Source organism: Haliaeetus leucocephalus, unplaced genomic scaffold, assembly GCF_000737465.1.
Source record: "Haliaeetus leucocephalus isolate CR32 unplaced genomic scaffold, Haliaeetus_leucocephalus-4.0 Scaffold1, whole genome shotgun sequence".
Taxonomy (NCBI): Eukaryota; Metazoa; Chordata; class Aves; order Accipitriformes; family Accipitridae; genus Haliaeetus; species Haliaeetus leucocephalus.
In genome coordinates, this window is record NW_010972437.1 from 11515638 (window position 1) to 11536640 (window position 21003).

General features: G+C 45.6%; 1 protein-coding gene across 4 annotated transcripts in view; it reads right to left on the bottom strand.

The window, feature by feature from the left end:
- Window positions 1-2273: 2273 nt before the first annotated feature.
- LOC104831172 (mitogen-activated protein kinase kinase kinase MLT) overlaps window positions 2274-21003 on the bottom strand; it is a 95603-nt gene continuing 76873 nt past the window's right edge. The window contains exons 17-20 of one of the 4 annotated variants that reach the window (XM_010566572.1): window positions 11720-11836; window positions 10114-10188; window positions 8908-9058; window positions 2274-4630 (exon numbers count right to left, since the gene is read on the bottom strand). In XM_010566572.1, the coding sequence (XP_010564874.1) occupies window positions 3951-4630; window positions 8908-9058; window positions 10114-10188; window positions 11720-11836 (1023 nt within the window). In that variant the 3' untranslated portion in view covers window positions 2274-3950. Of the gene's footprint in view, window positions 4631-4913; window positions 5589-8907; window positions 9059-10113; window positions 10189-11719; window positions 11837-21003 lie in introns of those variants that run through there. The other 3 variants (XM_010566587.1, XM_010566596.1, XM_010566579.1) reach the window with 3 other exon arrangements.

Here is a 21003-nt window from a genome sequence, read left to right on the forward strand (position 1 = left end):
CCTGGCTGCATGTGAACAAAAGCAGTCTGTGTTTGCAGGACTGGGCAATATTTTTGCTCCAGGGAGTCTCACATTCATGTGCTGCCTGCTATGCTTAGGAGCAGAGTTTCACAGGTGCTGGAACAGCCAGCTGGTTTGCAGCACAGCAGCATACGTGCCTCTGACCTGCAGGACACAAGGAATGTGCCCCGAGAGTGCCGTCGCTTGGCCCCTTCCCCATGCAGCACCACACCACACTGCTGGGCTAGCTGTCGGTCCCTCTGCAGAGCGGGTCCCCAGGACACTCGCCTCTTATGAGCAGTCCTGCTGACAGTAGCTGCAGGTACCCAAGCACTGCTGGGGAAATCTGTGTACTTAGGAAGCCAATATCCACCAGGGTCAGACCCAGTTCTGGGACACCTTGCTGAGCTAAAGAAGAATGATTGCTAACCTCAGTGTGAAGTGCCTGCTCTCCATCCTCCTGTTTTTCTTTTCTTTTTTTTTTAAAGACATCCTTAGGTATATGGGAAAGACAAAAAAAGAAGCTTAAAAAAATGGAACCACACATTTTGTTGGCAGAAAACCAAAAAAAGTCTCAGCATCATTTTTGTTCATGCCATGAGGACATCAGCTGTGGGCCGAAAGCCTGTAAAGTTTCAGAAAACCAAGGACCATAATGCTGAGGTTAACCTACTCTTCCTGTCTGAGCTGAGCATCACTTCTTCCCTTCCAACCCACCGGCAGGGTTAAGAACTAATGGCTGGAGGGAGACACTGCCGTTCACCTTGAAACCTTTCTCCCGATGTCTGGCACCCAGAGGGAGCAGGGCAACTCAAGAGCCAGAATAAAATGTTGCCGAACAAACAAACAGATTCTGTGTAAGCTCTGACTGTCACAGTCTCACACTTTAATTGAAAAAAAAAAATCTGATTTTGTAAACGTTCTCCCCATTGGATGCAAATATCCACTCACTTTGGACGCCCAGTTCTGAATTTGCCTTCGTGAGTTCGCCACTATTTTTCATCATCCATTCCAGCAGCCATCCTAGAGCTAGCTTCTTATAATTCAGAGCATTTTGAACTATGGAAAAGGAAAATGCAGGTACCTTTGGGGGATTAAGAAAACAGGAACATCAGCACATGGAGATACAAAGCCCAAGAGAAAGGAGAGCCACGAAAACAACAGGCAGCTCTACAGCAGTGATATTTTGTGCCACTTGCAAAGTCAGACACGGGGGGAGGGTGTAGCACTGCTGAGGATATGTGTATGAATGGAGGGCAGCGTGTCCAGCTCCTAGTGTGCAAATCTAGACCTACTGGTACTTAAATATGATTGGCTTTAACAGGCTTCTACAAAACCCCTAAGGTAACGCAGCATGGCTCCTTTCCAAAGCGCAGACATTTGCTGAAGTGTAGTTGCCCAAGACAGTCTGATTTTCCACATTGCTGTGCACGATCTTCTAGCTGCGTGTTGGTAAAACATGGAAATAAATTGCTTGGCTTCATAAAGTACTGGGGGGTGAAAATGTAAGCACATTTTGACTTATAATGAATTATTACCAAGATAGGGAGCAGCCACATTAAGAGTGATAAAAATGAGATGGAAAACTAGATCTTGCTGAGACTTTCGTTTTGGGGGTTTTTTTTTGGCAAGTTCACTCACTGTTGCTTTAACCAGCAATGCTGTTGCAGCAAAAGGATTTCTAATCAGTCACTATTGCATGATTGTTTAATTTTAATAGGTGTGATCAATACCATCCGCTCCTTCTTTAAATGCTAATGAACGCTTTAATACAACAGATGTGGACAGACAGTGCATTGCAGATTAAAATTAGGCACAGCATTAAATTGCTTACAAACAGCAGAGGAATCCTGCTGGACATCTTGACAATCAACCACAGGCAGCTGATAAATCTTGAATTGCCACCACCAGCCCACAGTGTCTGCTGAGTAGGGCCTTGTTTTCAGACTTGTACAACTACACCACCAACCTCATCACCTTGGAAGAGAAATGTAACTTTCCAAACTCTTGCAGTTTCTTTCTAGGATTTGTGCAGGCCCAACCGTGAAACAAGATCTCGCTTCCTGAGATTCATATCCAAATTTTAATAACACAAGCACATTTCCAGCAAGTGCTGTCAGGTGCGCTTACTATCAGCTGGTATCCTCCAGCCCATTTTGGTCATGGCAAGAAATGTTAGGGAAGGATCCCCAACCTAGACAAAATCCCAGTGTCCTGCTAAGTTGTGACAGAGAAACATCCAGTGGTGGATTGTCCGCATCCCCAAATTATTTGTCAGGTTCAGTAAACCAGGACCAGAAGCTGGGTTACTAGCTAGCTTTCAACCAGTTTGAAGCCACAAGAAAGTGGCAAGCTCTGTTATCACAGAGCTTCATGTGCAGCCCCATTCACTTTCAGGTAAAGCTTCTTACTATCTTTTCTGCTCTTAACTGTTGTCAGAGGAAACGGTGCTTAAATGACAGAGATCCAGTTCCCAACACTTGGTATCAGTTGTGTCCTGCTCCATTGGTTTTGGTGGACCCTGTCCTGAATTCATGAAATGTGTGTTCCAGTTCACTCTGGTAGGTATTGGGAAACCCACCATGGGGCTCAGCACTCATTGGGGCTGGTGGGAATCAGAGGGAGGAGAGCTGCGTGTACCCCCAGGAGTGGTCTTTGTGTGGAGCAGGGAATTTACATGTCCTTTTGAATGTCCAGTGACAGGACTATGGTGATGGGGGTCATCGAGGGGCTGACAAGCCAGCAGCTCGTCCACCATCGCTCACAACTGCGTGCCAGCAAGCACCGCTTGGCATGGATGGTATGTAGCACCTTGTTCAAAGGCATCTCTAATTTACAGTTTCTTGGCTTTCAGAGGGTATCATGCGTTGCTTTGGGTTCAGCTCCTTTTATCTGTTTCTTCTTTTTTTTTCCCCTCTTGCATCTTGGAAAACCCTAACTTTTTTTTTTTTTTTCCTTTTTAATTGTGTGAAATCAGCTTAGAGTGAAAAGGCCAAGAAGAAACTTTCTGACGACAAGCGAGTCTACAGCTATGTCTTTGTTCTTGGTGGAGCTAAAGACCACATTAATCAGAAACTTTGCTGACCTTGTCTTTAATACCTGAAGACTGAAAGACAAAAGCGACACAGTCTGGCCACATTTAAAAATTCAATTAAAAAATGCCTGCTGCTGAGGGATAAACATTATCATAGACCTCAGTGGGGTTAGATGTAACTATGATAAAGGGAACGCCTTTTTCTCCCTCTATTTTTATTTTTTCCCCCAAAAGAATAAAGCTTATTTTTTGTTTTTCCTTCTGACTACAACAACCGTGTATGTGACAGAGTGTGCTCAGTGGTGTCGGGTAGCTGGTGTTGGGGCTGTTAGTAAAGAGCGAGGTGAGAAATTCCTGAGAGGGGATGGCAAGCTGGAAGTGGAGAAGTGAAGCTACTGGAATGGACCTTGAGAAAAATCTCCCTGCATTCCTGTTTTTTCAGACTATGCTGGTTTGATAAAAATAGTACTTCTTCCTATAGCCCTGGCAGAAGCAGACTGAACAGGGGGTGAGGAGACCCCCTCAGAGCCGGACTTGGCATCTGGAGACATAAGCAAGGCAAGATGTAGCAGCAGCACAACTCCTTCCCTAAGGATGAAACGGAGAGCCTTTCGTTATGGCACCCAGCTGTGCCTTACTGATTTTATTGTTGAAATATTAAGCAAATCAGTGGCTATCCAGTCAGCTGAGAACATGAGCAGCCAAACGGAGGGGAGAAAATCAAATGAAGCCCCTCGGCACTGACCGTGACAGGAGGGGAGGTGGGCAGCTCTCCCCTTCCACGGGCAGGCCCTGGGCTGCGCCGGCCAGCGAGGGAGGTGGCGTCCCAGCTTCCGTGTGGTGAAGTAAATAGGAGCGGGCGTATCTTCTCTAGGTTGAACCGCTGGTCAGTCAAATAAAGGGGCAAATTCCTCCCTCAGAACGTCCTCCGGCCCCGCCAGCTCCCCTTGGGCCTCTCCTTCCCCGGCTTGCCAGCGGTCTGCCTGTGGGGCTTCTTTGCATGCTGCACCTTTATCCACCCCCCCTCGCTGACTCTGCTCTCTCCTTCGCCCCTCCTGGGCTCGCTCTCACCCTGTGGGGGCATGCCCGGGATGGCCTTGAGCTGGGGGGGGCTGCGGGGGTACCTGCGGTGCTGGGAGGCCGGGGGGGCCACTGGTGAGGAAGTCCTGCAGGCTCTTCCCGAGTGCCGGGGGGGCACCGGGGAGCTGGTCCCGCTGCACCGCCCGTCCGAGGAGCTGCGGGAGTTCCCGCTGTGCGAGGCGTTTCTGCCTTTGCCGGCAGACCTGTCCCTCTCCGAAGGGGTGTCGGAGGCCGTGCTGGAGGTGCTGCTGCCTTTCGAGTTCAGGTGCAGATTCGAGAGGTTTCTCACCAAACTGTGCGAGAGGGGAGAGGAGTTTCTGGAGTGGCTGATGGACGTGAACTGGTAACTGACGGGACCGCGTGTCCTCCTCACGGCAGCGGCGTAGGAGTCCTGGCTTCGAAGGTAGGGCAGGTAGTGGGTGACGGTGGTCGGGCTGTGGGGGTGGCCGTGCTGGAGAGAAATGGCTTTTGCTATTTGGTGCATCCGCAGCGTCTGCATCCACTGGCTGTCGATGCCTGGCAGGGAAATGGAAACACAGTCAGCTTTCTGTGAATTGATGGAAAACCACCCTCTGGTTTACCAAAGGTGTGAGGTTAGGCACCAGGGTTTGTCTTGGAAGAACCTCAACATATCTCAAACCACCCTTTCCCTCCCAGCCCGGCAGCAAATAGCCCTAGGTTTGATTATGTTCAACCTTATGGTTGAACATAATGTTGGACTTTTAAAATAGCAAATGATGCAAATATTTCTGATGCCAGTGCAGATTATGGAGCTTAGACTAGAAGACACTTACTGAACCATCCATTTGGCTGTTCAGGTGGGTTCCCACTCCCAAGGGCCTCCCAGTGGTCTTAACCCAACCTGGTTTTAAACATTTCCTGTGATGCTTCTGGCAGCCGCGGCAGATTTCTCCACAGCTTTCATTGCACAAGTGCCTGGAGACCTCCAGAGCAGGCATGGGGTGGGCACCCCAAGGTGCTGGCACCGCTGCAGCATCACCCTCCACCTGCGTCTCTCCCAGCCGGCACGGTCACGCTGTTCGCAGACGAACACAGAGACAGAGGTGGTGCAGACACCAGTGCAAATCCCTACTGTGGCAGCCAGACTCACCTCCTCTCGCTCCATTTTCTCTTCAAACCGCTACACTCCACAACAACCAGGGCCACTTCAGTTGTTACTGTTACTACAAATTCAGAAGTCAATCCACTTTGCATGCTCCAGATACTGAGTCTAAGCTCCAGCTACACCGCTCTGTCTGGTTTCATGCAGAAAATCAATTCTATATGTGGAAAAGCTGGTGAGGCAGAAGGCTTCAGCCAGGATAGCTCAGACAGTGCTTAACTGTGAGTGATTCGGGGTATTACAGTTCCCTCTCACCTACTGTCACAGCCCTGGGGTTGTAACAAAAGTTGTAGCTCCCAGAGATCAGACTGAAGCACTTCTGAAAGTCAGTCCTGTGGTTTGCATGAAAGCCTATAGCAAATACAATAGTTGTAAATTTTCCATTTGAACTGCGAGGGCTGCCTGGTTTGCTACTTTATGTGTAGAGCAGAGACCAGGAATTCTCCCCTTATCCAAGGCCACGGTTCTGGCCAAAAACCCATGGGGAGCAGCTTAAATAATTTTGCTCTAGAGAGATTTGAATGACTTGTCCTTAAAGATTGCTAGTATCATTCTAACAGGAAAGCATAACCCTGCAAGCTTGAAGCAGCATAAATGCGACCAAAATGTTATTCTCTTCAGCAGAGGACCCCAGCTCCTCTCTTGCCTTTTGCTGGTTTTCCAGAGAAAGACTCCCTATGCTGTGGGCCCTCTGCCTCTTGCTGCAATGCTGCATTGGCTGTGGGGAGTTTTATGGGAGCTGGGTAGCGGCTCTGTCCTCGTTAGGATTGCTGCTGTTAAGACGTAATGGATGGTCTCTTCCATTCCTCCTTTCCCCAGAGTTTGCTTGAATCCCAAGAGATTTTAATCATTTCAACTTAATGTCAAATATGTCAAAAGGAAACTGTCTTTCCTGTCAAAGTGCAAGCGTGACACCGCCACAGCAGATAGCTCTGGCTGCACTGAGAGATGAACCTCCTTTCACGGAAAGACAGATGGGAATTGCCTTCTCTGCTTCTTAACCTCCTTGAAAGTCACAGTTTCAAAAGAAACATGCATGCTGAAATGTACTTGCTAGACACCTTCTCCTCTGCCATTCCCCTGTGCCCTCCTACCAAGGCTGTGGATGTAAAACACAGACCTCATAAACTTGGAAGCAGCAGGCTCAGGACTTAAGTCTGGGTCTTCATTTGTTATCAGCTCTCAGGTGGCCACCACATGCCCTGTGGGACCAGTGCTGATGCTGTCCTGAATGAGGGGGTCCCTTCAGCAGCTTCAAGCTGTTCAGTCCCTGCTCCTTACAGCCAGCTGCAGTCGCTAGCCCAGGGACCAGCTGCCCAGCAGGGACCTCCCAGTGTGTCCTGTGGGGCTGCCTCTCACCTCTCGTGGGCTGGGAGGCTTCTCCCTCATATGGTCTCTGAGCCACCAACTCTGTACACTGAATTAAATGCTCTATGTGGCAGCCCACAGAGGTAGTACCTTCACTGCTGGTTATTTTAGCCTCTTAGGCAGGTATTACCCTTACCTTTGTGCTTGGATTTGGTGGTTTTAAACCTGGGATGGGTGGTCTGGTCAAGAAGACAGGCCAGAAAGTTTACTAGAACTGAGGGACAGCTTTTGTGCTGTCTGGTAACCCACCTCCTCTGAACTGTTCCTATTCACTTGGGTGCTGACCATACATCTGTGCCTTCATGTAACTCCTCCATGTGCCAAAGGGACAGACAAGCTCTCCCACCACTCACCGCAAAAAAATGAAAGCAGCTCTGTTTACTGTGGCAGAGCCAGCCTGTGAAGATACACCACTACACTTCGGTACGACTGTATGGCTCATCACCCCGAAACCAGGGTAATCTCCATCAGCAGAGCTTATCTGCAGTGAAGATGTATCTTTTAGAACATACTCTATGTCCCATCTGCATTACAAAACACAGTTGTGTTGCAAAAGGATCATAATTGCTTAGGAATAAGAGCACCCATTTTTGATGTGTCTGTAGTCTAAACCCAGCACCTCTCAATTCATGAGGCCATTCTACATTTGGCAGCAGTGTACAAAATCAGAATTCACTCTCTGCTGACTGGTACCTTGTTCCAGCTCCTGTGCTGCTCCTCAGCTGTCCCAACCCAAACATTTCTGCAGCCCTACTGTGAAATCAATGAGAAAAACAGCTGTGGCTAACAAACACCTTTACAAAAAGAACAGCAGATCTTAAAGGCAGAACTGTGCTAGAGTCAACTGAATTGAGTTTGACTATGTCAGTGGCATACTTTAGTTAGGAAATGAAGACTGCAGTGTAGAGCCCACTGTACTATTAAATGTATCTCACTGAAGAAGTCAAGCCCCAGAAGCCAGAACAAACACTGTTCCAGAAGTCAGATAACGATGAGCCAGGGCTCGCTCAAACAGGCAGGCTGAGCTGTGGAAGAAAAGTGCAGTGGGAAGATTTCCACTCTTCCTCACAGCAAAGCAGGACATCAGGAGGACCTATGGGGTCTGCCAGGTTGGCAGCATGTACCTATCAAAACAGTGTATTGCCCACAGGGGACTTTTGTGCCACCCCACATGCAGCTTCTGAGGCTACAGCCTTGGTGTGTGTGCCCCCCCTGCAAGAGCACTGGCCAGAGCAAGAGCAATCTGCACCCACACATCTCTTCCAGGAGGTGCCCTGTATCCAAGCACAACATCTGTGCAAAGCTGCCTGTGTGCTGTGTGGCCAAGAGCAGGAGGGAAGAGCTGGCCGAAGCACTCCTGCTGAGTTTGGGTTGCAGGGAGAGAAAGCCAGGATAAAAGCTGCTAAAAGCACTGGCTCCCAAGATCCTCAAAACAGCTGTGGAAAACTCCATTATTGCCTACAGATAGAGGGTAGACATCTGTGAGATTGTCTCCTTTCTAAGCAGATGTCTTGCTGACATCCTGGTTGAGAAACATATCTTCACCCCAGGCCCTGCACACTTTGTGTGGGTGCTATAATTCAGTCCAAATCCTCTTGCTATGCCAATACACTTGGCTCCACAAAGCTGAGCACTCTCTTGTCTTGGTGAAGAGGGGTGGATCTGGAGAAGGGCAGATTTGCCAGCTGATCCCCTGATCCAGCGTCCACAAGCAGACTCTGGAGAAGAGCACGCCTGCCACTGTGGAAAGGCTACTGTGGATGTGTACACATAAGCCAACAGAGAGGGGAAGAAGCCTGGACCATAGGCGGAAACACCTCTCCCAATGACCTACACTGGAGGGAATCAAAAGGTTGACCCAAAGCTGACCCAAGGAAGGGGTGGAAAAAGTGTCAGGATTTAAGGCTGCTTAGTACTGGAAGATGTGAAGCATTTGGGGTTTTGGAGCAGACGGATCTGAGCTCTATGTCTGCTGTTGATGTGCAGCTGCAAGCGACCACAGTAGACGAAAGATTTGTAGCTAATCGCCATTGACTGCTTCCAGCATGCTTCCAATAGGAGCATACAGGTCATCCCCCTTAAACTACATCATGATATAGAACGTTACTACCCAAAGTTTAGCCTTTAAGCTGTCAGACATGCCAGGGTGCTCCTGCATGCATCTACGGAGACATCACAGGGACCACAATGCCACCTGATGCTGCAAGGTGTGCTCTGTTGTTGGAACAGAATAATGGCATTGACTTTTTGCTGTTCTCCCCATATACGCCTTGCCCACGTCAGCGATAAAGTACTGACTTACTTGAGTCAGATCTGCTCCGTGAATTCCCCTCCGAGTTGGGGAGCGAGGTCTGTATCATGAGCTGTACTGTCTCGACCTCATCCTGCGCTTTCACCTTGCTCCAGCTGATAGCTTGGATGTGCCTGGTGCTTTTGGGAGCTCTAACGTCACTCTGCTCAGGAAGGACAAAACACGCATGAAGACGTAACGCATATAAGGACAAAACAACACACAACCCACTAAGCTCTCCTGTGAGGGAACTTCCACTAGTGCCTGGGCGGCAGCAGCATTTTCAATATAGAGTCTGTTTTGAAAAACCACTTAGCCAGTTCTCAAGTATTTTTAGACTCTAGATAATTTTGGCTGGTATTTTGTGATTATGCTAAAAATGTGGTAGTGAATAACTGTTTCAATTCATGTACCATGTGGTGGAAAGATCTGAAGGCCTTCCTCTACAACACAAAAATATATTTTACTAGTTCTATTAATGTGAGCGTCAAATGGGCAGTGCTTTCTGCTAAAGGAGGTAGGACTAAGCAGGTATTTTTGCAGGGGGACCCTCCACAAAACTTTCCTGGAGTATCAAGCTCTTCAATCTGCTGTTAAGGGCCTATGACTCCTGTGAGAAACTTCACGCTGAAAGAAAACTACTGTTCTTCACTTCTGAGACAGGCAAGCAAGGTCCAGGATTTCCCTGTCTCTCCATCACTGCTTGAATCCTTGCTCAGGACAGTGCTGCAATCTCAATTATTAGCCTCCTTGTGCACAGCATTGGTCTTTATAAAAACACTTTTGTAAGTAACTGCAAACTCTTTTTACAAAGGCTAATTTCTATCACATTAAATTGTCTTCCAGGTTTTATTTTGTCTTATTTTACTCTTGACTTCTCATTTTATTTCTTCTCCTGTTGCTACTCTGCTCTCCTAATTAGCACTTCATTGAAAAGGAAACAGTCTCTTCAAGTAATGCAAACAACACTGACCATTACACTTCAAGCAAAAGGAGTTTTTGTCCTTGAGAAAAAGAGCCATCCCAGGCAGCAGTCTGAGGATATTGTCTCTGTAAACCTCATTCAGGTTTTGCTCTGAACTTTAGATTTTACAATTAATTACAGGCTGCTGAGACTTGATTATAGGATATAACAAAGCCAGAGGATGCTGCTTCCACACCTCCCATGTGGGTTTTATCTTGGATAAACAATTTTTTAATTTGTTTCTTAGAGCTTACCTCATACGTAACAACACATTCTACAGACTGGTGTTCTTCTATCCCCACAATCCATTTCTCCATTACAAATGGTGGCTGAAAAAAACATGGTGGGAGTTTTATAAGGTGCTCTTCATCTCCTGACTTGTTTCTGAAACACCCCAAAGATATTTTCAACATTTGCCTTTTTTCATCTGCTCCCATACTGTTAACATCAATACTTTTCTTAAACTCTTATGAGATGAAGCAATATATTTTGGAATTATTTACTTCCTTGTTTTCAAAAGGAAACTGAGAAGAGATTTCTATAAATAACAAAATAACAGACAGTAGGTAAGACAACATCGAATGTTTTCATGGGGGCATAAACCTTTTTCATTTTTGTGCGTGTACAGTTTTTTTTCTGCTAGACTTACAGAGGCCAGCAAGAAGAAATATCTAGAGAGTCTCGGAGATATTCCCTGACAGATATAAAAATGTTGAAGTATGTGAAAAGTTAATGTTATTGTATCTAGTTATTAGTTTATTTAACGGTAAGCCTTTTTTTTTTTAAGGAAAAAATTAAAATATCCAAGATGAAAATTAAATAGAAAACTATTTTGCAACAAAATAATAATAACAGTCATTTTAAAAAATCATAAGTGTTGTTCCAGAAATCACTAACTATAAAAACAGTATAGCATGAATTAAACATGAGAATCCTTTTTGGCAATTAATCATATTTTCACATTTTTCCTTAAAATTCTGACTGTTGAGAATCTGATTTTCAGTTTTTCCTTTAGAAAAAATAACCAAAGGTTCCCCCAAAATTTTGCCCCAAAAATTCACGGTTAAAAGCATTCAGGAGCTTGGGAGGTTTTATCAGTGCACATTAGAGCAGCATTCTAATTGGTAATCAAGCCGTATATTTTTTCATTTAGGAATTTATTTTGTTAGCTATTATCAAGTGGAGCATATTAATAAAAACAAACAATTAAAATAACAGCAAACAGAATGCCCTCTGCATTAACAAAGCTTCTGTTTCTTACGGTAAAAGCAGTCTGAATGCTGGCTGGTAAATATTTACATGCAGGTTCTGAAATAAGGTGAAATTCCCAGTGACACTGAATTGCAGATGTTCAGTGCTGTACTGTCAGTTGATGGGTTTCAGTCTTTGCAACCCACCGTTGCATGAAAAAGGGAGTTTTAGAACCATGTAAAAGTTCTAAGACCATGTAAAAAAAAAAAAAAAAAAAAAAAGAGAAAAAAAAAAACCCCACCCCAAAAAAACCACAGAAATTTCAAACTGGAACATTTGAATCACCTTCTTCTCTTGAAAAGGAAAGTAATTTTTGAACATTCTTTTCTTTAAAAGGGGTAATAAATTCAGAGGATATAAGATGGAATTAAAACAAGAAAATATAAATTAGTTCCTTCTCTTATTTTTCTATTGTTAACATTATTGTCAGCTTAAAAGAGAACCAAAATACCTAACTCCTATTATGATACAAATCTGTTTAAAATGTGCATTTTATTTAAAAGCTGTCAAGAGATTGAGCTTCTGCAAGCACAAAAGTCGACTGCTGTGGTATTTTAATGTCTTTGTTTGAGATCTGTGAATTCGTGAAAGCTTTAAGGCTGTAAATACCTTTGTCATCTTTAAAATCTCTACATCAGGTAGGTTAGTGTTGAATGTCACATCTTTTATGTAGGTTATTGCAATTTCATCCCCGTCCATCTCCATGTACATTTTCCATTTACAATCCTATGAATAATAAAAAAAGAATACTGGATTGTTAGAATACAAATAAAAAAAAACCAAAATGAAACAAAACTGAAAGCCAAAACAACCCAAAACCTAATCCTCAATATATGGGGCAAAAAAATAACCCAACAAGAAAGGTAAGGAATATACATATATTTTAGGATATGCACATTTTCCAGTAAAAGTGTTGATAACGGCAAACCCTCGGGTTCTCTCCTTCACTCTCCTCTTAGGTCACCCTGAGAGACAGTCACCATGCTGACAGGTCTAGATGCCTTCAGAGGTGTGGATCCCCACCTGAACGGACAGCCTGTTTGAGTGGGCAGTGCGGGAGCTCTGCATGCCCGCATGGTGGTGGAGGCACAGGGCAGCGGTGGGAGCTGTCACTCAGGGTCACAGCCAGCTCCAAGGACATCTTCCCGGTGAACCCGGGAACAAATAACCAGAGGTTCTGTGAAACACTGTTAAGACAGTCGCTCAAATAATGGGCAAGAGGATGAGCTGGTTATTACAGCTCACATTTCAGATACTGAGTGCCCAGCGAGGCACTGAGCTCAGCTTAGAAATTAATCATATAGTCAGTCTAATAAACCAAAGCAATGAAAGGTATCCTTAAATAATCCCATGAGCCGAACACGGGGCCAACATCCAACACTTTGCACAGGAGTGAGCCTGCAGAAGCTGACAGCTCTGGCAGCATCGTGCGGAACATCCCACGCGGGCTAAGCGCTGGGACCAGGGTTTGTGCCTGTGGCCAGGGAGGCTCCCACTGGGGACCGGAGACTGCCTGTCCATGGTGCAAACCAGCCAACATCTGCTGGTGTGCCCAGTAGGTGCTTTGGGGATTAGATACTATCCGGTGCACTGAGCTCCTCCAAAAGTCAGTCCCCTGAGGGCTAACAGGGCTGCAGTGAAGCAGAGTGTCTCCATCTCTGTGCAGGCAGGAGATCTGCCCTTCACAGAGACAGCGGGTCCTCCAGACATGCCAGGGGTTCAGGAGGGTCTGTGCCTGCCGCACGCCGCCGGCTGGGCAGGTGCGGTCTCAGTGTTTGCAGGAGGCAGTCTTCTCCCCAGTTCTGCTCAGAAAATGCAAAAACTTTCAATGGGGACACAGATGGCCGCTTAGGGCCAAGGGCTTGCGTAAGCAGTTATTTGCACACACAAACGTACAGCAGCCTAAAAAGTATCCGTTCGCACATGCGATTATCTGCTAGTGTTTGCACGTGCATCTCTCATAAATGTAACATAGGAGCTCAGCCCTCAGAAGTCTCAAAGCTTTCAATCAGGCATTGAATTGGCAGTTCCAAGATAAAAGAAAACTGGAGTATAATCATTTCCGAACCGCAACAACAAATTATGCTTATGAAAGCATTTGGCCCTGTGTGTCCATCTGTCCCCATTGAAAGCTTCTGTGTTTTACGAGCAGAGTGGACGTGTGAGTTGGTTTTCGCATCAGCCCTGTGCGAGTTTGCGCGATGGGAACTGCGGTCCAGTGGTCAGAGCACCGGACTGAGACTCGGAGGTGCCAAGTGGTTTCCAGTTCTGCCATCGGCTTCCTGCGCAACCTGATAAGGCGCCGAAGTCGCCCTGTGCCTCTGTTTCCTGATCATGGACCGTATCATTTCGCATGTCCTTTTTCTGTCCTGCTTTTTTGGGTTGTGAGCTAACTCAGGGTTACGCCTGTCACTTCCCACGTAGGTACAGCACGATGCCCTGGCCCTGACATCGGCTGAGGACTGTACGTGCTATGTAACTGAACAGCAACAGCGAAGCGAGTTGTCTCTGACTCCTGCTCACCTCTCAAACTGTGCTCCTCTCCCTGCCCCACTGTCCTTGTTGCCAGACTTTTTTGCAGGACTTCCTAAATTCATGCTACCTGGATTCCCTATTGCAGATTGAACCCAAGGTTAGAGACAAGATGCTTGATGACATTTACAAGTTTTACAAAAACACCTGAGCCAAGGAAAGAACAAAACATTGACGTAAAATACTATCCTCCAGTTATAATTCAGTGCCTCTCCTGCCGTGAGACCAGTGTCAAGCATCCGAGAGCCAGGGCCGCACCTTGTGCCCGGGCTCCTGTGTCTTCACGACTCAGGATTTTGTGCTGTTCACTCACGTCTCCCTACAGAACAGATATGACAAACGTGAGCTTGTTTTAATAAACAGCATAAATCAAATGACCATCTCTAAAGAACAGGCTGACAAGCTGTGTAAATCCAGGGTCTGGCAGGCGGTGGGCACCTGCCAGCGCCCAGCCCCTCACCGGATCCGCCGCGCACGCAGGAGCCCTCTCCGTGCGGTAACGAATCAGGCTGCCCCACGCAGCTGTGGATGCACGAGCCCTGCACAAACACCGCCTTCCCCGGCTCCGAACTGCAGCTTCAGAGAAAGAAAAACACTCTCCCGTCCTTCAAATCCAGCCCCCAAACCTTCGGTCCTCCTTGGAGTCCTCTCCAGCCACACCACGCAGACACCAAAAGGGCAAATTACCACACTAACCATACCCTCTCTGGTCACTCAAAAATCCGCGTCTTGTTTTATTTGGAAAGGTTTTAATTGTAAAATCATCAGTGGAAAGGGGAGAGAGAGACAGGGGAATAAAGAGAGGAGAGAAAGGGAAAAAGAGGCTGGGAGAAAAAGAGAAAAGATAGAAAAGACAGAGAGAAGGAAGGAAAAGGAAGGAGAAAAGACAGCAGCTAGGTGACTTTTGAGTCAAGGCACTTGGCAAATATCTAAGATAAGTAGGTGGCTACTTGTCTTACAAACTTGGTAACCATTTTGTTCAACCACGCAGTAAATAATGTGAGATTTGTGTGCTGCAGAAAGGGACATATTTTCCTGTTTTCCAATCAAGTTCTAGTTTCTTTTTTAGTGATGAATAGGAGAGAGATGCTCAGCCCCTTAAGCAAAAATTTGGCTAGAATAATGAAGTATACGTATTTCAATTCTTTGATGAATCAGAGCCATAAGATTTCTTGGATCAAGACGACATTTAGTGCCAGACGTATGTGGGAAAATAATTTGGAAATGGCTTGCTTAGAATGTCTGGTTGATAAATATACTTACACAAGTCCTTCAAAGAGATTCCCCTGGACATCTTGTAATTCAAGCACTAAAATACCTCCCAATATTTACCTGCTCGATTTTGATTTAAATAAAGAATTTCAGCTTTTTGTTTTAAAAAAAACCTAGTTTCAGAACTGGGAGGCACAACCAGCAAAACTTTGTGTGAAAAACATTTCCAAATAACACTTGGACAAAGCCAATAAATCAGCAGCCTCTGCAAATGATTGTAGAAAAGCAAAGCAAATCCCACATGTATTTTGAGCCACTTATCCTCAGCTTCGAAATAGAAAATGAGAACACTTTAAAAATTAAGTCTCCAGCTTACTGTGGTGACAACACTCCTTTAACCCCGTATGTGCTAACATCTGCAACAAAAAACAAAAGGGAAATGAAAAAGATCAGGCACAGGCTTTAAACAACAAACATGTCTCCTGCAACAACAGCTTAAAACTCTTGCTGGGGAGACACCTAATTTTTCAAGGAGGCCCAAATCCAGGATTCATTTTAAAATCAGTGGTTGCAATAAACTTTTCTTTCTTTTAAGATTGAAGAAAAAATGGAAACAGCATTGTAGCAGGCAACTGGATATTAGAAGAAAAGTAAGATGTAACGCAAGATGAAACAAGTATGAAAAAAATGTTGGTCATGCTGGTACTAAAAGTAGTAGCATGTTGATGATTTAGGTCCCCAGAAGCTCCTTTACATTCTTAGCTATTATCTATCTCAGCTGCTGAAACCTGCTGTTTTAAAGGCATTAGAGTTGAACATCTAGTGACAGCACTTGGGTTATTTATCATTATGTATCACCCTGCTACACTATATTTTATTATTCCGGATTTAAAGGAAGATAACACAATTATGGTTAATTTGCTTCTCTTCTTTATATATATAGTGTCATGACCCACCACGGCTTTGTCCCATGAGATATTTTTAACCAAAAAGAAATCCACAAGAAACTCTCCCTAAAAATTCCATTAATAACCTCTTGTAGCGTGTATAGGTTGCAGGGTCTGGAACTAAGAATGTTTTAATCTCTTCAGCAAAACAATGTCTCATAATGATGTACAGGACTATTGCTGCACTGATGAAGAATCATACATAATTCAGCACCTTTCACTTGGCACCACTGTGATATCCTCATTAGCAGTGGCTCACAGTGGCTGTCAGATGGTGTCCATGCGAATGCAGGCATTATATTGTCTTTGAGATGTGCAGCTGCTTCCATGACACTGCCAGTATATAAAAACATGACGCCAGTTTGTTTTATTTAGTGCTAAACCTTCCAGTTTGTAAAAACAAGGCTGACACAGAGCCTGACATGAGGCAGTGAAAATAATTAGCTCTCATTTTCTCAGCCTCCTATTTCCTTCTCCCCGCTGTGTTCTCTTTCCACTAAACCACCACATGTCAGTCGAAATGGGAGGCAATTAGTGGGCTCATTTCAGTCCCCACAACTGTGCTGAAAAGAAAGTATTTATGATGGCACAATGAACAGCTGAAAGATTAAATAACATTTGCCTTTTGAAAAGAAAATGACTTCTAGCTAAATGGGCAATTTTTGATTATTCTCAAACAAGCTTAGAGTAGTTGGTTTTTAAAATACAAGAAAGGAAAATGAGTCATTTTTAGGTGAAAGAATCAAATAAAACTTGACACAGTAATGCAAATAACTGATGTTTTATTGCAAAATATGTAAATGTGTTATACCCTTAACAATGGCTGGTGTCTCAGGTCAGGGCAGGCTGTTGCCAGCCAGGCTCCAGCGAGAGAAGGTGGCTCCACCGCCGGTTTTGTTTCAGCTGTGCAGGCAGAAAAAAACAGGGGCGGAGGGGAGGCCTTCTGAGAGAGATGGTCTTAAAACGTACAGAAACAAAGCAAGAGAAAGAAATATTTATGTTATCAGTTGCCTGGGTGCCTCCTCTGAAAGCCAGAGCCCTTACTCCTCCGCGAGGCAACAGGCAGCGGCTGGCTGGAGCTTCGCCTGGAGAAGCACAAGGCCTTTTTAACACCTACGCAGACCACCCGGCGGTACCAAAAATATCTGTCCCCTGGCAGCGCCTTTCTTTAACATCCAGCGCTGCGAAGCTCTGTGCCGCCGCGGAGGGGAACAAAATGGTAAATACCGGGCACCGCTATGTGCTGGGGGCTGGTGCCCCAAGAAAAGCAGGTTGCAGCAGCTGAGACGGAGAGCTCTGCGATAACAGCGGTCCCGAGCCTCGCCACAGCATTTACCCAAAGCTGCCCTTGCCATGTGATCAGAAGCAAACGGGGATTGCTGCGGTTGCAGGCATCATCATCATCCACATGAGCAGCCTGCTTGCGACAGCGGGACCGTAAAGGTGGAAGCATGAAAAACAGGAGTCCCTTCCTTGAGGGCGGCGCAGGTGCCCTCCTGTGCTGCCTGAGCCAGCCCTGTCCTCCAGCGGCATTTCCTGCGGACCGCTCGTGGGAACAAGGCGCCGGAGCCGCGCAGACACCATGTCCCCACCGACGGTGGGGCGGTGCGGGGAGACTACAGCTCGCACACAGCGAGCTTGCAGCCCTGCGGCACGTTGGCCGTGGGGACGAGGGTGCGCAGGAGCTCGGGAAAGGCACGGCGGGGCCGCTGGACATGTCCTGCACGTGTCGGGGACAGAGGCTCCTCTTCCAGGCTTTTGTCTGGAGAGGACGTGCCAAGCCTACAGACCACTGGGAACCTGTCTGTGCTTCTGCAGATGTATCCGTGACTGAGGCTGTACACGTGAGAAACGACGTGTGGAAGGCGGCAAGTTAATTCAGAGTGGCCAAAGTATGAAAATAAAGCTTGAGATTAAAAAAGTCTAGAAAGTCCAGTGAGCAAATTACCTAGCTGAAAAGTCTATATGCCTCTTCGGGTTTATGGAATCATTTCTGATGGGAATCCCTGGCTCAGCACTGCCTACGCAAGGATTTTAAAAGGTGTTGGCTTGAGTTTGACCTCAGTTACACTTGGACGCTACAGCTGGAACAATCCCAGTGGAGGTGACGGAGTTATACCAACTCCACCTCGTGTGAAAACAATATGTGGTCCAGAAAAGCCTTTTTGAAAGAAAATACAAGGAGCTCAGATCACCTGCACTAAACGTCTTAACACCCTACCACTGATCCACCTCCTTGGCAGACTGCATTAACCAGTTCTTAATCGTGCTGGTTATATTTAAATGTGGCTGTGGTTTTATTTTACAGCTTAGGTGATTTTCTGTTTTTCCTTCACAAAGTATTTACCCCTTTACTGACTACTTATAGGAGCAAATCTATGAAAATGGCACACAAACACAGCTACTCTGATTCTTGCACTAACTATTAGCCCTTAGTAGTGAAAGCATTGTGCTTTGAGATGTAATTAAAGCGAGAGGCTTTAGAAGATGAGGTTTTGAGATAAGGTTAAATAACTCCACATTAGAAAGTCAAGGTCCTTGAAAGTATCTTGCAAAGGAAGGATCAGATAAAGCCAATTCTTCTGCTGGCTTCACTTACCGAAGTGGGTTAAAATACCTACACAGTGTGGGGAATATATGTGACTGAAAAACTACAAAACTGGAATTTTACATTTTAGACATTGGCCCTTGCTTTTATTTTTCCCCACATTTGTAATGTGAGGAGTACCTTACATGGCAAATTAAACTGGTGATGATATATGATGTCTGTCTGAACTAGGAATTATTTTTAAGAAGGTAAAGAAAGGTTTTATGAGTGTTGATGTAGTGGGAGGGTGGAGAGGAAGAAGCAACAGAAACGGTCTCAACCTCAACTGCATTCCAGTTACAACAACTATTTCAGTACTGTTTTGTCTGATACTGCCTGCATTTTGCCAGCCTGGGTTTCTCCACAGGAAGAGTTGGTCGCAATGTCTCTCTAAAGTAGCCTTAATATTATATTCACTTTTGCACTACACATTTAAATAGTAGCATTAAAATATATCCCAGTTTGGATATTCAAGGCTAGAAAATAGTTCACACAGTTAGCAGAAGGTTTTGAAGAGCCTCTGCTCCTTACCTTGTCAAATGGAGGGAGAGGTTAACTGGGGAAAAATAAGGCAAAATGGTGAGCCAACTTCAAGGCTTTGTGTTTGGATATAGGTCAGATTGTGCCACACGGTAAAAAATGAAAACATTCAAAGGCATGGTGAAATCTGCCCTTTTGAGGACCAAAACTAAAGAATGCATCAACAGGAGACAAAAAGGCTGTGAACCATCCTTCTTAAGGGGTTAGGTGATTCATCAGTGCGGAGCCGACACAGCTCAGACACCTTTCCCTGATTGGGAAATTTTAATGAGCCACCTAGGATGAGAAAGCCATTGAAAATTCCCTCTGCAGTTCTGTGAATCAGCTCAAGCCACAATTGCCAGGGTTTGTTTTTTTACCCTCTTTGGTATCTTGGAGTTAATTGGCGTGTCGTGTCCCCCCCCCCCCTTTTTTTTAATTTGTGGAAAAAATTCATATAAAATGTCTAAATCTATCACCTTTCAGCTCAGTGGGAATTGTGTACAGAAAGGTCATTAAAAGGAAGTGAATGGAAGTAACCACATAACTCAAACTACAAGAGTTGGAAAGAAACCTCTAAAAACCAGGTTAGCTTTGCAGCTCTCACTCCTGATGCATTCAGAGAGCACAAAGGTCAACTGAGCTTTCATCACCTCCAAAGATGCAGCTAAAAAGGGAAGGAAACTTTAATGAAATGACTGCATCTGTCAGCTGGTGGAAACCAACATAATCCCACTAGAAGATGCAGTTTAAATTAGATAACAAATCTGAGGCTGGTAAAGTTGCATGCTGGGAAGTCAATGTTTCCTTCAGTGTACAGACAAGGCTGAACATTCGAATGCCATCCTGAAATATATTCATCAGGATCCTTGCTAAAAGGCACTGCCATTCCCAAGACCCTTAAGTTTCTGCCTGCTTACAGAGAAGCTGCACTGGCTGTGCCAACGGGGCTCGGTGCAGTGCCAGGGAGAGGACACCTGTGCCCCGAGGAACCATCTTCACACCTGAGAGGGTGCTGTGCTCTGACCAGTCAAACGCATCTGAATGAACCTGCACCCCTCAAATGGTTTCTGCGTCGTGGACTAGCTCATCCAGCACTTTTATGCCCTGTGGCATTGCGGCATGTCACGCTGCACGCTGAGGCTGCGCCCAGACCAGAGCTTTAGTTCGGATCAGGAGCGTGCTTTTGTCCCACATGTCCGTCCTGTCCCACGCTTTGGCAGAGCCACCTCCAAGTGCATGGACTGGCTTGCTTCCACGTGCAACGACACCAGAAGATGCACTACAATAACTAATGGGAACTCTGCCCAGGAGACCAGCACTGAGCCAGCCTGGGGTAAAACCTCCCAGCATGACCTGTTCCCTTGTAGAGAGCCCTTCTTGCTGCGCTGCACCAGCTCCCAGCTGAGCCTAATAACCTCCCTTGATGTACATAGGTCTAGCAGTCTACCCATCACCCAGGGAACACACGTTCTCAACTCGTAACCCAGATTTGAGCTTATTGCCTCTTTCTCCTCATGGCTAAAACAGGAGAAATGCTTCTTAGCTAGGCAGCCAGTTATAGGGACTGATTAGGGTAAAGTTCCTTTGAGAAATTTATTTTTAAACTGATGTAGGCCAGCTTTTTAGCTATAAAGATGGTGGAAGGTATGATCCCAAATGCTTCTGCTGACCCAGTTTTACAGGAACAGGCACCACTCTTTTACAAAAATGGGACAGTAAAAGAAGTTTAAACCCTTCAATCCTGGTTTGCCCAGTATCTCCAATTCATTTTGGAACAAATCTGGCTGGCACCAGTAGCTGGCTTAAAGCAGCCTCTAGGGGAGCTAAAAGATTGTATCCAGGGTTTTTCAAAGCAGCAAGCTAGCCAAATTTTCTATATTGTATGTACCACACCAGTCTTTGTCAGTGTTATGTTTAATGCAAATTACCTTGCTCACATTGGCCCTAGCATCCTGCCTGAAAGCTCAGTTGATCTACTCCTTCCAGTCCACTCTCTAAAACCAGCTTAGCTGCCACATCTTTAAAGGCAGGTATGAGTTAATAAGCAGATCTCGGACGGAAGTTTCCAGCCCAGAGAAACTCAGGTGACAAAT